At 41.4% G+C, this 21151-nt stretch overlaps 1 protein-coding gene across 19 annotated transcripts in view; it reads left to right on the forward strand.

Moving 5' to 3' along the window:
* Nucleotides 1-3783: 3783 nt before the first annotated feature.
* Nucleotides 3784-21151, forward strand: part of CAMK2D (calcium/calmodulin dependent protein kinase II delta) — a gene marked incomplete at its 3' end in the record, with an annotated part of 209310 nt that continues 191942 nt past the window's right edge. For 3 of the 19 annotated variants that reach the window (XM_080373703.1, XM_080373681.1, XM_080373696.1), the window contains exons 1-2: nt 3960-4454; nt 5315-5409. In XM_080373703.1, coding sequence (XP_080229829.1) covers nt 4387-4454; nt 5315-5409 — 163 coding nt within the window. In that variant the 5' untranslated portion in view covers nt 3960-4386. Of the gene's footprint in view, nt 3929-3954; nt 4455-5314; nt 5410-18256; nt 18426-21151 lie in introns of those variants that run through there. The other 16 variants (XM_080373700.1, XM_080373683.1, XM_080373684.1 and 13 more) reach the window with 10 other exon arrangements.

A 21151-nucleotide genomic window follows, 5' to 3' on the forward strand; every position in this document is an offset into this window, starting at 1 on the left:
GTATTTTATTGATCACATTGCAGTTTTTCAGCTTTACTGCAGTGATGTACCTGTAATTGCTCCAGTGTTTTTGATCAGTTGCCCCAAGGCAATAAGCGCTTTGCCACAAGAATATGTGTGACCTTGGGAAGGCCCAAGGATTTCTGTTCAAGACCGTCTGGTCGTAAAGCAAGTATTTATCGAAACCTAAGATTACTCAGGTTTTCAGGCCATTTTCTGTCTAGACCTCTGCTGCAAATGGCTGTTGCATTTGCTCACAAACTAAATAGACAATATTCCTAGCAGTACTCATAATGAGAAGTCTACATGAGTGACCTTTTGAAAACTCTTGACTCCTTCAAAATGTAAGCAAATTGAAAATATCTATTTGCAAGACCAGAAATAAAATGAAAACCTCACTTTGGCTATCTAAAAATAAAGCCATATAAAGCAAAGACCTTGCTGGATAGCAAACTCTTAAAATAAATACAATTTCCTTTGCCACAATAAATGTTGTTTCAGATTCTGAAGTTGAATACATAACTCATTCCACTGAGCTGTAACATTTTGTTAAACTGCAGGAACTTCAGAGGAACAGCTCTTCAGTTTCATAAAGACTTGCACTGCCTGCTGCTCTCTTAAAAAAAACACTTCTGGGGAAATGTGCCCCAGGATGGTTTTGAAGCCTTTTTTTAGTTCATTATTGAGATCTGACTTTCTGCATCCATTAGATCAGGGGTCCTCAAACTTTTTAACCAGGGGGCCGGCACGCAGATGAAGTGGCAGGCAGCCATCTGCGGCTGCTTGGTTCCCCCCCCAGCCCCTGGCAGGGGGGGGGCGGGGGGGTTCTGTAAATACCGGGGGCCGGATTGAGGACCCTGGGGGGCTGTATCCAGCCCTCGAGCCCTAGTTTGGTGATCCCTGCACTAGATCAACCACAGATTAATTGTTTCTGTGGCCTTAATAGAAACCTGAAGGTCTAACCAGCTTTTAGAAGTTAACCTAGCAGGCCAGGTCCTTGGCTGCCATTCTGGCTGCTTTGGTCTGCTCAGGAAGAATTTGGAAAATGTATGGAGTGCTTAAACGGCAGCTACAAATTGCGGTTTTGTTTCAGCTCAAGAGTGAACTACATTTAAGAGATGATTGTGGTAAAAAGAAAAAAACCCTCTAAACTGAAGTGTTTCCAAGCTATTTATCACTTCCCTAGTGTCTCTCCTTGTGGAAATTCTCCAAGACTTATGATACTGATCTTGTAAACAGTTATTTTCTATTTTCTTTCCTTAGCTCCTGTAATAAAAGTCATGCTTGATATTTCTGTCAGAACTCCTTGGCCCTTCTTGGACTTCCCCCCCCCTCCCCCAATTGAGAAATGGGAAAAAAATAAAAATTAATTCTTTTTTTATGAAATCTGAGTTTGGATCATGCATCCTTATAATGTCATTTAAAACCCACCAACAACAACAGCAAGAAAAAAAGAGTAACTTTAATAATTTCTTCTAAAAATGTTGTTATTATTATATAACAAATGTATGGCACAGTACGAACAGATACTTTGGCCAAATGCTTGTTGTCAGAACATACTAGTAAGAAACAACGACATAGGACAAGGGAATATGTTTAATTTTTTAATGTCTATGTGCATATAGATAAGGAACCCAGCAGACAGGCCCCCATAAATACGCACAATCATCAGACCACTCTGGGGTTTTGGTACTGCTGATTGCGTTATTTATGCAGATATATACAAAATTATGCAGAACTCGCATGTTATATTTTTGTTAGAGAGAACTAAAAAATATGCTACCATTCTGCATACTTTTAAAGGCACATTCCCTTCACTGGTCTGAGAACAGATTAATTCTTGCTTCTGTGTAAAATTTTCTGGTCTAAATTGAAACATCCTCCAGTCTTTTCGTACTCGCACTGCTGCACATAATGTTTCCCTGGAGAGGAACTTACCAAGTAAACGCTTTGTACTTGCTCACAAGTTTCAAAGGCTTCCTCTGCTGCTGCCTTTATGCTGCAACTTTAGTGATTGTATGAGGTGCAGCTGCCTCACCCAGAGGAAAACTAGCCCTGTACGCAGGCTTACGCATTCACATGGTACACGCACAGGCTTTTGCGTTAAGTTTAGGGAAGAGTCAGTGGGGTTTTTTTAACTCTTCCTACAAGATCACAGCTCTGGAGCCCAATTCTAGAAACTGGGGCTTTACAGTAAAAGAAACCTTTGTGGATGTATTTTGTATGCGATGTCTGGTCACATATCAGAATAAGGATTTAGGTGCTTTAGGCTGCCTACTCATACTTCAACTATATGCTGCCTTTTTTAGTGAAGCTCCCGTTGTACCACAAACTCACATAGTCAACACTTTAAATGCTTAAAGCACTGTGCGGATGTTAATTTAACTCATTACTTATATCACCACCGCTTAGTTTATCAGAAAGGAATAAAACCGAAATGATAAAACTTGCCCAAAGTGAAGCAAATAACCATTGGCAAAACCTAGGCCAGAAATAAGAGTGAGGTTACGGAGGCACTGGTGGCATATATAATATACACTTGAAAAGCTTTTTAAAGGAAAAAGTTGGGCAATAGGGAGTTTTGGTTTTGAAAGCTGTTATAGCTCCAAAAACTAGCATTTTGTCATTTGCCACTCTAGTATTTCAGAAGGAAATTTTATGGATAAGCCAAATGTAAACATACACACATTTTTCACTTCCACCCCCCAAATTCCACCACACAAACACTTTATTTAACAGCATTTTTGGTATTGCTTTCAGAACATTAAAACAATTACATTCTGAAGGCTTCAAAATCAAACACATTTAAAGTATCTTGCAGAATTCTCTCTTAAACGTCAGCACAGTGCAGAGGCCTGGTAGCCCCCGACAGTGTACATTTGTGGGCTGGGATGATGCGGTTGCGTGCTATTTTAACAGACAAGCCTGCCCTTATTTGGGACAGAAATTAGCCCAAGGTCAAAGAACTGAGACAGCTGTTTACTATTGCATTTTATCTTCATCACCGCACACGTGCTCCCTGCTCTGTGCTTCCAACTCTTCCCATCTATCTGCGCAGTACATCCAGCGCTGCTCTTCTGCCCTGGCGGGGCCAGTGTGCCGCGCACCCCTGCAGCACCCCTGGCTAAACGTCTCCTCGAAGCTCTGGCCAACGTCTACAACTTGACAACTCTCCGAGCTGCCGACGCCTCCAGGGACACCCACTCTCAGCGACCCCCCTTGTGCTGCTCCCGCTTTTCATCCCCAGCCCGGGTGCCCCCCGCCGGAGGGTGGCCCACCGCCAGGGTGGGCTGGAGCTGCCACCGACAGTGCCAAGGGGCATGCAAATCCGGCTTCGCTTGGCGTGACCCTACACCATGGCACGCCACCGGGCTCATGGCAAACCGGAGGTGCGCAGCGCGCTGTCAGGGTGCTGTGTGCTGCGGCAGCCGGCTGGCCAGGCGCGGGGCGCTGCAGGGGGACGCTCCGTGCCGGCGCGGCCCGAGCGGCCGCTGCCCCCCGTCCGGGGTCCCGCCGCCGGCCTGGCCGCACCTGCGGCCCCGCTGCCCTCGGGGGAGCGCGTCCTCCCGCGCCGCCTCAGCACCGCGCCGGGGGAGCCGGGCCCTTCACCGTGCAAACGCGCGCCCCGCAGGTGCGGCGGCCACTGGGCGGCCGCTGCCGCCCCACGCGCGACCGGGCGCACGCGCGCTCCCCCCTCCTCTCCCGGCCCCTCCCGGGCCGCCGTGACGCCACGGGGCGGGGGGAGCTGGGCGGGGCGCCGCTGCCGCCCCCGCCCCGGCCGCGGCCCCCGCCCGGGCGGTTTGTGACGTCAGGCGGCCGCTGAGGAGCGGGTCGCAGGTGCATCCGTTTCCTCAGGGCGGGCGAGCGCCTCCCGCCGCCGGGCGGAAAGGGGGCTGGGCTCCCCCAGCCCCGCTCCCGGTGTGTGAGGGTCCCCTCGCCACAGCGGCCCGGGGGGGCGGGGGGAGAGCCGCGGCGGGCTGGGGTCGCTAGGGGGAAGCACGGCACCGGGAGACGCGGCGGCCCCGCTGCTTGTCGCCGCGGGGGGGGGAGCGGAAGGCGGAGGCGCCCCTTGGGCCGGCGGCGCCGCGCCCCCCGCCCCGGTTTTGCTTTCCCTTTCGGCGCCAGCGGGCGGCGGAGGGAAGCGGCGAGGCGCTCGTTTATTTTTTGCCTCCCTAAAGGGCGAGGGGAGGGGAGAGGAAAGACCGAAGACCTGCGCGGGGAGCACGCGCCAGCTGGCGGGGAGGAGGGCGCGGAGGCAGCCCCGTCACGAGAGGAGGAGGAGGAGGAGGAGAAGCCGGCGCGGAGCCTCGCCTCGCCTCACAGCCCCTCAGCCGTCACCGCCTCGCCGTCCCTGGCCGCCGGAGGTACCGGCGGCCGCCCGTCCTCATGATGGCCTCAACCACCACCTGCACACGCTTCACCGACGAGTACCAGCTCTTTGAGGAGCTCGGGAAGTAAGGACGGAGGGGAGCCCAGCGGGCGCGCCCCGCCGCTGAGGGAGCGGCGCGGGGAGCCGCCGTTCCCGGGGCGGGCGGTGTGGGAAGGCACCGCGGGCTGGGGGGACTCGGTGCCTCAGCCCCAGGGGCCGCCTGACCGATGCTGGGAGCCCGGCGGGCACCGCGCGGCAGGGGGCACCGGGGGCAGCGCCCGGGCTGCAGCCCTGCGGCCCCGCTCCCCGCAACCCGGGCGTTATCTGTGGGGCGGGGGATCGGTCTCGGCACCCGCCTGACCCCACGGGGTACGGGAGGCTCCGAGCGGGCGTTGGGGGGCAGCCCTCGGCCTGCCGAGGCGCGGGAAATGCCCGAGGGTTATTTATGATATTTAGTGGTGACGGCTGTGGCGGGCGGGGCGGGGGGCGCCCCGGTGTGTGAGGGCGGGCGGGTCGCGCGCCCCCCGGCGGCGGGGCGGGAAGGGGCGCGAGGCCGGGGCCGCCGGCTCTCGGCCGCGATCGCCATGTTGGCGCCCGGCGGGGGCGGGCGGCGGGGCGCCGGTGTCACCGGGGGCGGCCGGGGCCGCGGCCGCGCTCTCCCCGCCGTGTGTGAGGTAGCGAAGCGTGCCTTCCCTGCGCCCAGCCCGTACAACCGCGAGGGTATCGCCTGCACCCGCCTTTCAGACCGGAGTTCACCGTTTTAGTGACTAAAACTAATAGTGACCGGCACTCTCTGAAAATAGCCCCCCCCCCCCTTTTTTAATTTCTTCTTAATTCGGCCGACATCACATCTCGCTGAAACGTGTTGAACACCCCTCCCCGTGTCGACGGTGGGAGTGAGATGTTTCAGTCGAACTGACACTTTGTCCGCTTGTTGGTTTCCAGAGGGGCGTTCTCCGTCGTGAGAAGGTGTATGAAAATCACCACCGGACAAGAGTATGCTGCCAAAATTATCAACACTAAAAAGCTTTCGGCTAGGGGTGGGTATATTTTAACATAGTATTTATGGTGCCTCCTCCCCATTTTTTTGTGTTCGTGTGGTAAGCGTTAAAAAAAATAATAAAAATGGCTAAATGATCTAATAGATTTATTAATACTTTTATTTCATGGGGGTTTGGGTTTGTTTTGTTTTATTTTTCGTTTCCTTTGTGCTTCTTTTTTTTTTTTTTTCTCTTAACATCCTGGATTGGCTGCGTGGAGATCTGAGGTTGCTGTAAAGCGTTTCAAGAAAAGATATGCAAATACTAAAGTGATTTAACACAATGCAGTCTCCTCGCTTTGTATCTAAATAACGGAATATAATTTTGCAAGCCAGTTTTTTTGGGGAAGGTTGAGAAATAATAAGTTTACCTTACAGCTTTTATTTTAAATGTTGAACAGCTTTACTGAATTCTGTATTTCCATTGCATTTAAATATGAACATCAAAGCCCATCTGATTATGAATGCATGAGAAAAAGCCTACTTCTGCCTCATGCTAAACTTTGTTATGAGAAGAAAATGATGTTAAGGAAGAAAATTTATCATTTTATGAACTAATCATTTATGAAGCAAGTAATTCTGATTAAGTGATGAAACTGTTTTACTGTTACAACACAACTGTAATACCTGCTGTACCATTTGTTTATACTTTCCCTGCCACGGGTGTATTTCCTAGACATTTTCAGTTTCCGCAGATGTGCCTTTATGACATTTCAGTAACCCACTTTATGTGTATGTTGAAAACAAGCCTTAATGTCATTTTGATGTGATAAGTCAGTTGCTTAAGTCCAAGCTAAGAGTGCTTGTGCTAGGATGTTGGGGATTTCGGAGTATTCTCCCTTAATGTTATGTGCGTTTTGGTAAGAATTTGTGGTGTGGTAAATAATATGGAAGTGAACAAGCAAATAATGTCAGAGTGCAAACCCGTTCATGGCTTGGCTTGCTTTTTGATGCAAAGGAATCACTGCAGGTAAACAGCAGTTTGAATTAATTAATCAAATCTAAACATAAAATATTATGTATGACATTATGGCGTGTTCTGGTAACATGCTGTTCTCTGATAAAGATCTGGTAAAGTATTGTGTCGATACTTTTATTTTCAGCTGATGAAAGTTGTGTGAAAATTTACTTTCTACCTTCTGCTGAATTTTAGTCTTCATACCCTTGCTGCAAGATTTGTTTTTCTTTATTTTTTGAGAGGTACTTAAATTTAAAATACTCCTTTGTGGACTTAGGAATTTAAAGGGAGAGAGGTTCAGAGAACGGGAATATTTGAGGTAAAATATTTTCACAAGTTTGCTTAAAACAGATCTTCCTTTTTTCTTTTGTTACACAACATGATCTGGTGAGTTTTGATGCTTAAAATAAACCACCACATTCTGTGTGATTTCATACATACAAGTACCTTTTGACATGAGAAGTAGCAAGATCAGCACCAGGTTACTTCTGTGCCATGGGTTTTATGTATGATGGGATCAGTTTTGAAATGCAAGGCTAAATTAATGAAAAATGTCTTCCTTAGAAGTCATCATTTGGAGTATACTGTATTTCAAGCTTTAATTTCTGTACTGCTTTTGGCTGTTAGTGCAGGACCACGTTGGTCCTTGGTGTAGTCCATTAATGGGTAGAAGCATGTTTGAGAGAATTTGGCTTGTAAGATGGAATGAGGGAAAATGCACCCAGAGATCTTCATGGAGGTTTAGCATGTAAACCCATAAAAGGAAGGGGTTAAGCTTCAAACCTGGACCATGAAATATCCTTTCTTATCAGAATGCGTTATGCAGGGCATACGTTTCCATCTCTGTTCTCAGAGATCCCAAAAATACTTAAGGTGTTCTATCTGCTTGGTTGTTCTTTGTGGTGGTGGTTGTTTTGGTTTTTAGCTTTTTGAAATCTCCTAAACAGCTTGTGAAGAGCAAGCTTCTTAGAGAAGTCTTCAGATTTTTATTAGGCAATTATTTTTAATTATTGAAAGGTGTGCTTTAATTGTACTTGTGGTGCAAAAACTAAACATTAAAAAGCCTCAAAATGATACTTTCTGCTGGCTGATAACAGATTTTAACAAAGATGCCATTTTACAGATCTAAACTGTAAGCTCCGTTCTACTTGCAGCTGAACTGCTTTATGATGAGATAGCAATTCACTTTCGTGTTTCATACTTCTTCCTTGAAATACCAATTACAATGTAAATCTAAAGGACTGTTCATTGGGTCAGCTTCATCTGTGAGCTAAGAGGTTCTTGGCTTGGAAATGCCTATCCATTGTACAGTGCCTGGCTCCCTGGATGTCTGTTAAACACAATGTCGAATTTGAGCCTTCTTGCTTGCAAGACTGAAGAAGAGCAGTTTAAATGTATAACATGAAGGAGTCAAGACTCTCAAGACTAAATAAACTTTCCATAAGGTAGCTTTGAAATGAAAAATTTTTGAACTGGTTTCAGCTCAGTCACAGAAATAGTTATCTTCCCATCCCTCCTTTACCCCAGCCATAAATGTTCTTGGAGATTTATCGGAATCCTTACTTTAGTAGTCCTTCTAAACTGAGGAACTGATCTGGTCACAGACTTATGCTGATGAAGGTCTGTTCTCATCTGTTTCCCTGTATAGTTACAGGGAAATTCTGGACTAATTGCGTGTGTGCAGAGGCATGGGCATTGGTTTTAATTTGGAGGGGAAAGAAAGCTATGCCCCCTGTTCTAGCAGGAGTAATCTTTGTGCTTTTAAGTTGATGATCAGTTTTTTATATCTGCTATGCTCTTATTTACAAATCGTAATCCAAAATTAATAAAAAATACTTAAAAAGAAGCTTTAATTTTAAACATTTGACTGTACATGGCAATTCAAATTCCATGTTTTTCTGATATTAAGTGATGGAAATAATAAATATTTGCAATTTAAATCTTTATTTCAGTATAACAAAACCACTTTTGCTTGTTACAGTAAGATGTATTCTTAAGGTAGTCTTAAGCTGCACTTAGAAGTACTAAGCTTTGACTTGGCATTTACTAAGTCAGTTTTAGCAGTAAATTGATGATAGTATATCAACAGCTAGGTTTGTATCAAGAGTGTGTTCCAGACAAGCTTGCATGATTTGATTATGGGGCTGATTTTTAGGAGTAAAAAAGTGTATGTAACATACCCCCCTAAAATTAAGTGCAACAGTGAACAAGCATACAGAAAAGTAAGAATAAAGTGAAGAATGTATGTGCTCCTTCTGAGTTCTGTATTGTTACAGCTGATGAAGTTGGGATTTTCTTATTACCCAGTCTCTAAAGTGTGCTGATTTGGGCTTCTCAGTGTTGTTTTTCTTGTGTTGAAAGCAACGTAGATAAAAGTGAACTTCTGTGAGGTGACTTTACTTTTCCCTTGTCAGTTCCAAATACCAAATCATTAACAAATCATCTCTTTCTTTTTGTCATTATATGTACATCTTTTATCTTCTCTTTTGAGAGTCTTCTGGCTTTGATTCAAATGGATTTCATATAAACAGATCTAATTTTCTTAACAGGTTTGGGCCTCGTTTTCTGACTTAAAATAATTAGACAAACGTTTGCTTCTTTGATCATACTTGAAAATTAAATTACTAAAATATTTTCATTGGTTGTAATTTTTGCTAGTAACTAATTTTGAAGTTTTCTTTGTAGTGGCCAAAAACACTGTGCCTTTGATGGCAATTTGGTGGCATCTGTGAGAGGAGGATGATGTTCCAGTGCATTTTCCTTTATAGTGTGCTTTTGTAAATACTGCCCAGACACGCCTCTCCCAGCCCTTAGATTGCTGCAGCAGAAATAGAAACTGCTTCGTTTATGGGCATACATGGTATTAACAGTAATGTAGGAATCAGCTGGAGGTTATCACTTCTTTGTGAAAGAGCTCTCGTGAGCTTTCAGGGACCAAATATTCCATTAGCTTTAGCGAGTTTCTAAGCTTTAAGCCTTGAAGGCTTCACTGGTCATTTATCTTCCTTTTTAGCAGGAACTTTCCCAAATCTTTTCCAGCGTCTTCCTATTCTTTGGAGCGGAGGGTATTTCCTATGAGCTTGTGACTGCATATGCAAGGCATAGCCAGAGGTGACTGGAGCAATTGCACTTCACTGCAACAAGCTCTGATGGGTGAGGAGGCAGAAAGCCCCACCCTCTCAGCACAGTATTTTGGTGGTAGTATTGAGTAATCTTGGCTGTGGGAAGAGTATGTTACTGTCTAAAGCTGTCAGAGTAGAGCACCTCATGATCCCTAAAGCAATTTCAAATACATTAAGGAGATGAATGAAAAGTGAAGCATGTAGGCTAGCGTTTTTCAGTATGTTTTTTCGTGATGCGGAGATAAACATTTTTGTTGTGTCACTAGACCAACATTTCATTTAGTCAGGTATCCCGTGTCAGCACCAAGTATTTTACAAGAAAGCAAGCTGTAACGTGGCTTCCTGTACTCCATAGGAGGAGAAAATCATTCTTCCTTATCTAGCTGAAGAATCTGATCTCTGGAGTACACATTTACCTGGGCAAGTTTATAACACAAATATCTTTGATGCTACTTTTTGTTCTTACGAACACATGAAGTTACTCCCACACATAAAGTACTATCTTTAAGGACATTTAGTTGCCAGTAAAGCAGATTTTTGTCTTTGTGAGGACAAGAATTAAGCTTGGGATTTTAGTTATTTTTGTCATTATCTTACTCTAGTCTGTTTCTCAAGTTAATTACCTGTTGAAGCAGTGTGTTTGCCTTCTTCCATGTGTTAGGAATGTTTTAAAAAATGTTTTTCCATCCTGTGTAATATGACTTACCTGCTAACATGTGGTTGCTCTTTTTTAATGTTTATTGTTCTCTCTGTCCTTCAGTTTGGTCGTGGCATTCTTTTCATTTTGACACATTCTGTGATTTAACGTGGATAGGTTTGCATGCTGATGTGCAAGGATTTGTTTCAGTTGCAACTGAAAAATTACCATAATTGAGCAGTCTGCCGGTTATGTCTGTTAAAACTGAGTCCTTCAGAAAGCTTAGAGTAATAGAGAGCACATGTAAAAGTGTTATTTAAAAAAAAAAAAATATAAATTTTTGGTTAGGTGTTCTGTTTTGAAGGTTTGGAGTTTTTGTTATGTTTTTGTTTTAGTGAAAATCTGAAGAACTTGAAAGTATTTGAAAATTATTTGCAATTATTTGGAATACCAGTGAGAATGAGGGCTTTGAAATTTATTGTGGTGAGTGTTTGTTGGTTATAACTTACTCTTAACAGCTTAAACTAGATTTGAAATTCATTTTCCTGGCAGTTCATAGTTAAATTATCCATAGCGAGCATTATATGATTTTGATAAGGCCACTTCTGTTTTTCTTTGCAAAGGATTATTTTCTCTCTCCATTGTGACTGTTGTTGCTCTTACAGAAAGACATTCTGTTTATAGCTCATACACTGATGGGCCTTAAAACAGATTACATCTAAATTTGAAGGTGCATGTATTGCTTTTGTAATCATTAAAGCTTGTCACTGGTGTTCTTACTGGGAGGTATGTACTAGAAAAAGTTAAAACTGTAACGCATACCTTAATGTATTTCCACATGGAGGATGGGTGAAAAGAACTCTAGCGTACTCTGCTGCTGTTCTTGTAACACATGCTTCAGAGAAAGGGCTTTGGCATGTAGCTTCATAGTTTGAAGCCATACTCTAAAAACACTGCTTACAAGTTTTCCTGAAAGCTGGAATTTTGTGGAAGTGTAGCCATTGATTGCAATGGACATGTGACCCAAACCCAATATGTAAGATAACTCGGGGGAGACATGGAAAATTAAAAGGGTATTGGCATCATCTGTCATCTCAGTTTGACCAAGCTGAAGGTGGGAGTGGGGGAGTAACAGCTACATTAGAGATGTTTTTCTGTCCTAACTCCCAAGATTATTAAGTATGCCTAAAAGTACAGATCAGTTGAATGCACCTGTGCCTCTTGGGAGCTTCCAATTTTCTCTCATCATGTTTCACCACTACTTTGGCCTGGATCCCCTCTCCTTTCAGATCTCTTCCGCTGAAATGTTAACAACAAAGGGATTCTTGGGGACTGCCTTGGCTACGACTTTCCTGCTGTTTTCTGTCAGAAGCTGCAAACTCTTTGGCACCGATGGGTGCTTCTGTTTTGTGTGTTTGCTTATGGCAAAGTAAAGACTTGACTGCACATCTGAACAGCTCCACTTTCAGAATTGCTTCTGTTGGGAGAGAGGGGAGCGCTAGACATGGGGGAAAGTATGAGTACTTTTACTCAGCTTGTGTGTCTGTGTTCTGACACTGAAATACGGATGTGTTCCCTGGTAACGTTTTACTGCTTAGGTCCAGATCATACTTGCAAATGAAAGCTTTTAGTCAAATACAAAAACAAGGAAATAAGCACAATGGTAAACACTTAACTTCTATTGTAGATTGGTTCTGTCTGTTTGCACGTAATACTGTACGTAGAAAACATTGGTTTGTGTCTACTGCAATCTGAAACCCCAGGTCAGCTGAGGTATTTAAGCATCTTGCATCTGTCTGCATTGACAGCAAGGTAGAAATACACCTGTTCCTGAAAGAACTGAGACTGAGTTTCTGAGGGTTTGTTCTGCACCTAATTCTGAAGCCTCTCTTAAAACCTAAGTAAAACAGAACTGGTATTACGACGTGAAAGTCCTAGCATATGCAGGTATATATTTGTCCAAATGCTAAAATTGTTTATTCACTTTCTCAGGTTATGGTTAGTGTATGTGAAGTCATCTCTTCTGCTTTTATTTATGCCTCTATGATTCCAAGGTCTGGGCTTGGGGTTTAGGGGGTGCTGGTGGATGGTTTTTTGGTGGTTTTGGTTGGGTTTTTTTGATGGGTGACCATTTTGACTATGGCTTGGAAGACAGGAGAGGGCTGTAGGTTTTTTTTCTTCCATTTAATCGTGAGGTGACTGAACTGAGAGACTGAAATAAAAATTAGCTAAATATTTTGCTTTACAAATGTAAATACTGCTAAAATACTGCTTTTCATGTATCTGTCCTTCATTTGACCTCCTGAGAAATGTAGGCCAGGGTGTTCCATGTGTCAGGGTCCAGCTTCCTCCTTCACATATACATTTAGTGTGCATTTGTCAAATGGCTTGTAAGGGTATTGTGGGGATTTTAAAAAAATTATGTGGGAAACCTCCTTTGTTCATTGAAAAAGATTAATAGGGAACAAAAACCTAGCTTAAAGGTGGTAGTTCCTTTTTTAAATTCCGTATTAAAAATAGTTACGCCTTGAATTTGAAGAAACATCTGCTGTGTTTTGCAGAGACACAGAAATGCAGTCTGTCTGTTTATTCCTTGAATATATTGAGCTCAGTGTACATTTTTGCATGTATGTTTGTACAAACTCGTCCTCTGTTTAATCCTAGTATGAGAAATGTCTTGTGTGTGATATCAGAGAACGGAGGATTTGTGTGACGTGGTTTTAGTATTTCCTTCCAGAGGAGATGATTGTGCTGTTATCCAGTGTCGTTTTCTAGGTTGTTGTCAGCTTGTTCTGAAATGTGTTGACTTCCGTTGTTTGAATTAGAAAACTCACTTTAAAGCTTTGCAGCCCTGATAATTCCTGTTGCATCTGATGGGAAGCTGCTGGATATATTCTGCTGAACTGTGTTTACCTAATTTCTCTTGAATCTATTGCTTCTATAGATGCCCCTGCATAGAAGCATTAGCTATAGCCCAGAGCTCAAAAAAGCTGTGGAGGAAGGACTTAAGCAAATTTGCAAATGTATCTTATCCTTGATTTAGTTTTTATTCTAATCCAGGGCCTCTTTAGTGGAAACTGAGAAGCATAAATTGTGCTACAGCATATTTTTTGGTGTTTGTTTGGTTTTTTTGGATTAGATTTTTAAGTCTAGGGAGTGATACTTCATATGCTGAGCAAGCTGTTACAGATGAGTGCATGCAACTGTTGGTTTAAGTTGATTGTATTGGTGGAAAGGAACTTTGGCCTACCTGGTGATTTGAGGTAGCTTCTATTCCGTGTATTCCTGACCTTTTGTAAGTAGCAAGTATTTCACAGGAAACCGTGAGACTAGAACATGCAGACCTAGTGTAAAAAACAAACCAACCCCAAAACCTCTCAAAAGTAACAAAGAATAATTTATTTAATAATGGAAATGGGATGCTGTGGATACTTGCTGGTCAAGATGAAACATTTCATCTTGAGATGGAAGGCATTTTATTTTTTTTCTTGCCACTAACCAAGAATTTATACACTGGTACAACAAGTTAACATCCAGGTGATGCTTTCCAAGAGAACTGTCTGGCATCCATAAAAACAGAATTTATGTTTTGGCAGTCACTTTCACCTTGAATGTAGAGTGTTCTTGTTGAAAAAGTTCATGACTGGTCATGTGTTTTCTTTTGCTCAGTTACAGCCAAATCAGTCAATTGGTTTGTCAGTTGGACAGCCTCTTCCCCCGTCCTAAAAGTGTTGTCTAAGGAGTTGATTCTTTTTATTGTGCATCTATTTTTACTTTCCCAACATACACTTGGCAGTGCTGTGGGAAGCATGGCTGTGGTTATGTTCCACTAGATGTAGAACTTTACCTAAACCCATCTTTAGCCAGAAGTTATGATGTGCAGAATTAAAAAAATTCAGATTCTGATCTATAAGAAGAAAAAAAAAAACCTGAATGTTAGCTGAATTGAGTGAGTATGTGCATGAATTTTGACAGGTGTAAGGTATATTGAAGAATATATCAAACCCTGATGTTAAAGTTAGTTCCCAGTTGTTACATACATAGTCTGCAGGCAAGTATACAGCTTTTCTGAACTCCTTGTCCAACCCTGTGGCCTCAAGCTGGCAGCTCTCCTTATCTGTGAAACTGGTAATTAATTTGTACAGCATGATGGGCAATGCACTGGGTCACATGGCAGAAAGCTGCCTTCTACCTGCTGTCCGTTCCCTGTGCTACGATGAACAGTGTACATTGCCCAACAAGGAAGATTAGCAAGCCTCCGTGTAAGTGCAAAGTATAATACACCTCTGTTGTAAAATTTCATCATCTCAGGATGTGAGAGGAAGAGAAGCATAAACTTAGAGCATTGAAGCTCATTTTTGTGGCAAGCAATCTATTGCACGTGTTTTCAGAACTTTGTTCCTGATACGATTGTATTCAAGAACTGCTTGCTTATAAATTTTCCGCAATGTGAATGCAAGTGTTGCAGCAGCAGTCACGTTGCATATTCATGTTGCTGCATGAACAGATGGGGTTCCTACATAATGTCCATATTTGACAATCTGATGGGATTTGCCAAGCGTAAGCTTTCATTTAAATTTTAACCTCTTGGAGAGATAGGTTTGTGATTTAATTAGTCAAGGCAGGCCTTGAAGTTACTTGTATTGCATAGCAGATTTCAAGCTAGTGCTTAGGTATGATTTTGGTTTGGGAGACTTGTATGAATGGTTTTAATAGGCTATTGGTCATTGGAAGAAATAGCCACAAAATTCAGAGATTTATCTTGAAACCTTATTCATTTGGCAGATTTTATTCAAATTTTTCATCAGGAAGTGCAGATGTATATTCAGTTAGAACATCATGTAACATGGACAGAGCTGTGTTGCTGTGGTACTGCCTTGCAGGGAGGTTTTTTGTGCTGTAGGATAGATGACCTTTGGTTTCCCTTGGAACAGCTCCAGGTGCCGCTGAACTTTGGTTATTAAAACGCACTCAAAGACTTGTTTTCCACCTTTCTTTATAGAAAGTTGTCACAAGTGTGAAGTGTCTCCACAACACCAGTAAGTTCCAGTACAGAAAGCACCCTTCAAAAACTACATTTTTTGGTTGTTTATGAAACACTGTAGCTGTGAAAAGATAAAGCTTACTGTGGTGCTTTTTATACTGTGTATACTGCTTTTAAAATTAAAGAAATGAAACCTGGGTGTAAGATAGATTACTTAATATTTGCTTTCTTCATGCAGCATGGACAGCTATGAGATTGTGGTTAGCATTGCACTGATACAGGCTCATGGGACTAAATGCCTTGCTCGTTGTGGCATAAACCCCCTTCTTTCTCAGGGCTTTTTGGTGTCACCACCCCAAAAGGTGGAGGGAGGGTAAGAAAAAGGTTTCTTTCAAATTTCTGCATCTTTCCATGGTACTCTTGCTGATATTCATAATTTATACTTAGTAAATTTTAGCATGTTAAAAACATTTGTAGTTGCTTACTCTTTCAAGTAAAGCCTCCCAGTAGTAGTTGAATGCCGGAGAAGCCTAAGATATATAAGATTATGTGTACTGCTGCTGGATGGAAGAGCTTCTGAAACCCAGTAATGTTTCTTCTATACCTGTAGCACTTTATGGTCTTTCATAGCTGTTGCATTTTGTGGGGGGAAGGAAGGAAGAAAAGGCCACTGGTGTCTGCGTTCTGTGTGTGTGTGCATGTGCACACGTTACAGAAAGAAAACGATCCAGCAGAGCTTGGCAGAGCTCATGCGTACCCAGCCAGCTTGTTTGCTGTAGGAAAATATTTCATGCTAAAAGACCTATTAACTAAATTAATTTTACTTGTAATGATGGCAAGAATTGGTGTCGTTAAATTTTTGTTTATTTGTGGTTAACATGATTTATCTACCTAAATTAATAAATTGCTTTCAATGCCATGTTAATCAAAACATGTAATGAGATTAATTTTCCCAGAGTGGAAGCTGCTTATGTGTGGTCCATGCCCCCTTCTAGGAGAGGTGTTTTAATATTACAGATGTTTTGGGGACCAGATCAACAATGTGGCTAGCATTGCATACTAATGGTGGTAAGATGAGCATATCTCAGAGGTGCGTTCAGGAAACCTGAAGTAAGTGGATAAGGACTCATGAATTAGGTGTATGTCAAATCTATAATAGGTGGAGATTTTTAAAGTCTCAAAATCATGAGGTTTAATATTCCATCCTTATTTTTCAAATTAGTTTTATTTTGGTCACAGGACATTCTTATAGCCATATAAATCTCACAAAGTTGTTACATCTAAACAAAGTTCATGCTCCTTAAAGTATCAAATACTTGGAAAAACATTTTGTTTGCCCTCTAAATAGGACTCATTGCCCTCCATCCCCTTTAAATAGGATTGATTCTCTTCTGTTCACAACTGTCTTCTTGCTTGGATAGTTTTGAATGGTAGGGATGGGTCATTTACCAATACTCAAAAAGGAAAGTCAAGTTTAGAGTTAGATTATTTTTCATCTGTTCTTGGTTCAGAACAGACAGATTCAGACTGACACATTTGGTCTAGCTAAAACTGACGCCTTCCACTGTCAAATCACATTTATCCACTGTGAGACTTATACAGGGTAAGAGAACGTTTGAGCATCTATCACCTGGCATTGGCCTTAGGAGAAAAATGGAAAATAAAGTTTAAGTGTATCCATGGTGAAGCTGAGTCCTTCTACAAGGTAAACAGTCTCATTCAGTAATCAAGCTCTATCTTTAACTGGGGAGGTGAGTGGCTTAATTACTTTTGGTTTACTGAAAAAAGAATTTAGTACTGCACTGTTCTACTTCGAAGATTTTTCTGATTTACAGCCCAGATATATTCATAGACAGTGTTTGTTGACTGTGCCTAGGTTGTCCTTCAGATAATTCTTCATCTTTCATCAGTGTATTTATCAAGGACAATCTTGTCTCCATTATTTTTTTTTAACAGCCATCTTCCGTTAGCTTCCTCCTGTATGACAGACTTGCCATTATTTTGGTATTCTTCCTTAAGTATGTTCTAAGCTAATATATATATATTTACACACACAAACATAGATGTGTGTATATAATATATATATATATATGGATGTTTGGAATGGGGTATTGGAATTAACCAGAAAATAAAATTAAGTCAAGTGGGGTCTCATGAGTCACTTTAGTAATCTGCCTGTGTCTGCATGGGAGGATCTTGTCTGGTAAATTCCAGTGTTTGTTTACAGATTCATTTGACTGATTCTGAGACTGATACTGAAGGAACTTTAGTAATTTCACTTCAGCTTTCCCTTTCGTGACTACATTTCTTGTCACCCCCTTTACCAGTTTCTTACCAATTTCAAAGTGAGTTTGGTAGTCTCCATTTTTATTAATCCCCAGACGTTGCATTTTCATATATTATACATTTTAAACAGTCAAACCTTGCAGGAGGCATCAATTCCTGCCTGGAAAAATTCCCCAGACCGATGTTTTAGAGGACTTACTGTACCCAACCAGTAACTGATGTGCACAGATGTAGGTGGATGCTTTTTTTTTTTTTTTTTTTTTTTTTTCCCCTTCCCCCTTTTGTTTTGTGTTTGTTTTGGGTTTTTTTGGTACAGATTTTCTCAAGGTCACACATACTTGAGACCAAAGTCAAAACCCAGTTCTTTCCATCACAGGTGTGGTGTTCAGTTTCTAACATGGTAGCTTTCTACAGCTGCCATTACTCTTGCCTTTGTGCAGGGTTGAGTGGAAACTGCTGTGAAAATAGCTCCATGAAATTAAGCTAAATTAGGAATAGTTTCTGTTGAGTGTTGACTTTTGTTTCTGCAACCACAGATGCTCATCTATTCAACGAAATGGCTAAAGAAAATTAAAACTGCAAATGTACTTAGAGCAGCTTGGTTCATTGTTTTAAAGAAAAGTTGTATTGATTCACATGCTAAATAAACTGAAACTTTCAAAACTTTGGTTGACTGGTTCACTCAATACAATATAGTGTGTACAAGTACCTAACTAGCTCAATATGGATTTTGAGGGTTTCTGAGTGCATTGCATGGCCATATTTATTTATTTATTTATTTGAGGTCCCTTCCCTTAGTATTTCTTAAACTCTAATTTATAGGCAACTGGTGTTTCATAAAGCGATGACAGTGGACAGCAGAAACTTCCTGAACAGGGAAGATGTATGAGCTTCTCGTTACATGAATTGAGCTGTATGTAGTTCCCTTGGCTGGTTTGTATTCATAGCATGTGAGGAAATTCTGGCAGTTACCAATGAGTATGTTAGTCTGAGGGGTTGTGTAAGAGGACTTGGATGCTGCTTGTCTCAGGTGAGCATGCTGGTGCTCTGTGGCACTGCCTGCTGGAGCTTTCCTTGGGAGGACTGGTAGAGACTGTGGTGAGTTGCTTTCCTTCCCTGAGCTTTTCATGGAGGCTGGGTACTTGATGCCAGTTCCAGTTTCATTATAAAGTGCATCTAGAGTTTCTGGAAGTAAGGGCTAAGTGGGCTTAAGATCTTGAACTTGCTGAATATGTCTTTTTTGACCAGAAAAGTTCATTAAAATTATATATATATTCAAGTCTGTACAATCTGATCTTGAAAATGAGGTGATTTTGCATAATTCAGCAGTGGAGGTGTATTTAGCAACACAGGTAAATGTGATACCTAACATACGAATTTTGCTAACATGTATGAGCATTCATGGCATCAGTACCTGGGTTTGCATCTGTCACATCTACTTTCCTACACAGAAAATAGTAATTTTTATTAAATACTATATGAAATAGGTTTTTCAAACAAAAATATTTATTATTAGAACCAGAAAGCTTCACATAAAGCTGTGCTGTTTGGCATATTTATTTTTTTGTTGTTGTTAAAAAGAAAGTAGTGTTTTTATTAATATGGGAGGTATGTATTTAAATGAATGCAGGGTTAAGCTTCCTTGCTTTTGTAAATACTTAGATGGATTGAACTTTCTAAAAGAAGTGTGTCCCTTGATGTTTGTTACTTAGTAAATCTTAATAATGATCAATCAAAAAATATGCTAGACAGATTAAAACCAGAAACAACAAATAAAACTATGATTTTTACTGAAGTGTTTTGGTAAGTTGTTGAGAAATCTCCCTGCCCTGTCCTGGATCCTTCTCATTTAGGAGGAGAAGGGGAAGGAGATCTCTACAAAAAGAGTAAAGCTGCCTTGTAAGGACATTTTACAAGCTGCAAGACATGTTCTACAGAAAAGGGAGGGGAGAGCTGGGAATAATAGCTTGTTTCCAGTATTGAAATACAAACAAGAGGTATGAAACTAATCTGGTAATTCAGAACTAGCATTGGCTCCTTTAGCAAACAATAAAATTCTGCAGACATACTAGCTAATACTATCAGACTTCAACAGCAAAAGTCAACTGAATCAGATGCATATTCTTTGTCTCTTAAATATTCAGACCATGTAAATTCTATATAGAAAATAGGATTATGGAAATGCAAACAGAGCTATATACCTAATGCTACAATTGCATTCCTTTCAAAAATCTTAGTAACATATTAAGGCTCAGATATCTGCAGTTGGCCCACCTGAATCTGTATTCTGCAGTACAGAGTTAAGGAATAATCTCAGCTGTGATTGGAAAAAAAAATTTTTCTTTTTAATTATATTACATAAATGCATTTTCAGCCCGAGAATGACATATAAAACATCTATCTGAGTTAAAATTTATCTAAAATAAGAGGTAAAAACCCCAACAACTGTTTTATTAAGCAGAGATTGTCAACTTGTTTGGGAATTTTACTACTAGTTTTACACAGAAGGTTTTTATGACATCATGATATGTAGCTATATAGAACTACTCACATAAGTTTTGGGTATTTGCAGACTAAATCTGCTTCTGGAATTGCATGCTGGGATGCACAGAATGCAAGCATCTGCATTTGTTTTTTTATGCCTTTGAAGGATTCCGCTGCCCCTCTGTTCTTAGTATGCTGATCATTTCTTTGCTAAGAAAAGAGCATATGAGGGAACCGTCAAAGAAATTGTGCATATAGACTTGTTCTGAGAACCTTAGATAATGTTTAAGCTAATGTGCTATATTTTGCAACTGGGGCAGACTTCAATTGCATACAGTCAGGAAATTCCACTCATGGGCAATAATTTTCTTCATCTGCTGGAACCTGATCATGTTTAGTCTAGTACCTGTATCCTTAGCAACTTCTGGGGAGATATGAGCAGGGTACAGATAGTTTCATAGTCTGTGCTATTCATATATCCTTTCCATGCACACTTACTCCCATTTTGTTAAGGTATTAAATAGCTCCTGGTTTGAGAACCGTTGTTCCCCAGTGCAGTGCTTGAGAAGGTTTATAAAATAGGGTGGTTTTGTTTTGGTGGATTTTTTGTTTGGTGGTTGGTTGTGGTGGTTTTTTTTTTTTTGAAATTGTTACATCCCATCTCTATGAGGTGGAGCCCTTATAAACTCTTGACAAGGTAATCTGATTATTTTAAACGCTGTGTTTTTCATATTGTTTCTTTTGCTTGAAATGTGCTTGTTTTCCTTTCCTGTGTAATGTGAATAGTCAATGGAACAAAAGTACTTGCAGTTAAAATGTTAGAAAATCCTCTTTCTAAATGCATGCTTATTTGAATTGAATGTGCTTAGGTTTTGGATGTATTTCAATTCTGGTATACATGCTGAACAAAATAACTTCATGTACAGCATTTAAGCACCTTAAATGTGCAGTTAGTACCATTGCAAACTGTACTCTTTTACCAGAACTCTTCTTGAAACTACAGAAACTTCCTGAGCTCAGATTTGCTCTGGTTTTGAAGGTTGCTTTTCTCTCATGGTAGCGTCTACCCATTCCTACTAGAAATCCTTGCTAGTTTAGTTTTAGTTCAGCTTTCTGAATTTCAATTTTAACCTTTCAATAATAAAATAAAAATAGTATGTGGGGTGCCAGCTGGCATCTCTTGATGTACCAGGGCCTCTCCTGTTTACATTGTGTGAGTGTGGAGTACCTGCCAGATAGAGGAGAAGAGGTTCCAAAGAAAAGGCAGGCACT

This window comes from Falco punctatus (genome assembly GCF_963210335.1).
Source record: "Falco punctatus genome assembly, chromosome: 1".
Lineage (NCBI taxonomy): Eukaryota > Metazoa > Chordata > Aves > Falconiformes > Falconidae > Falco > Falco punctatus.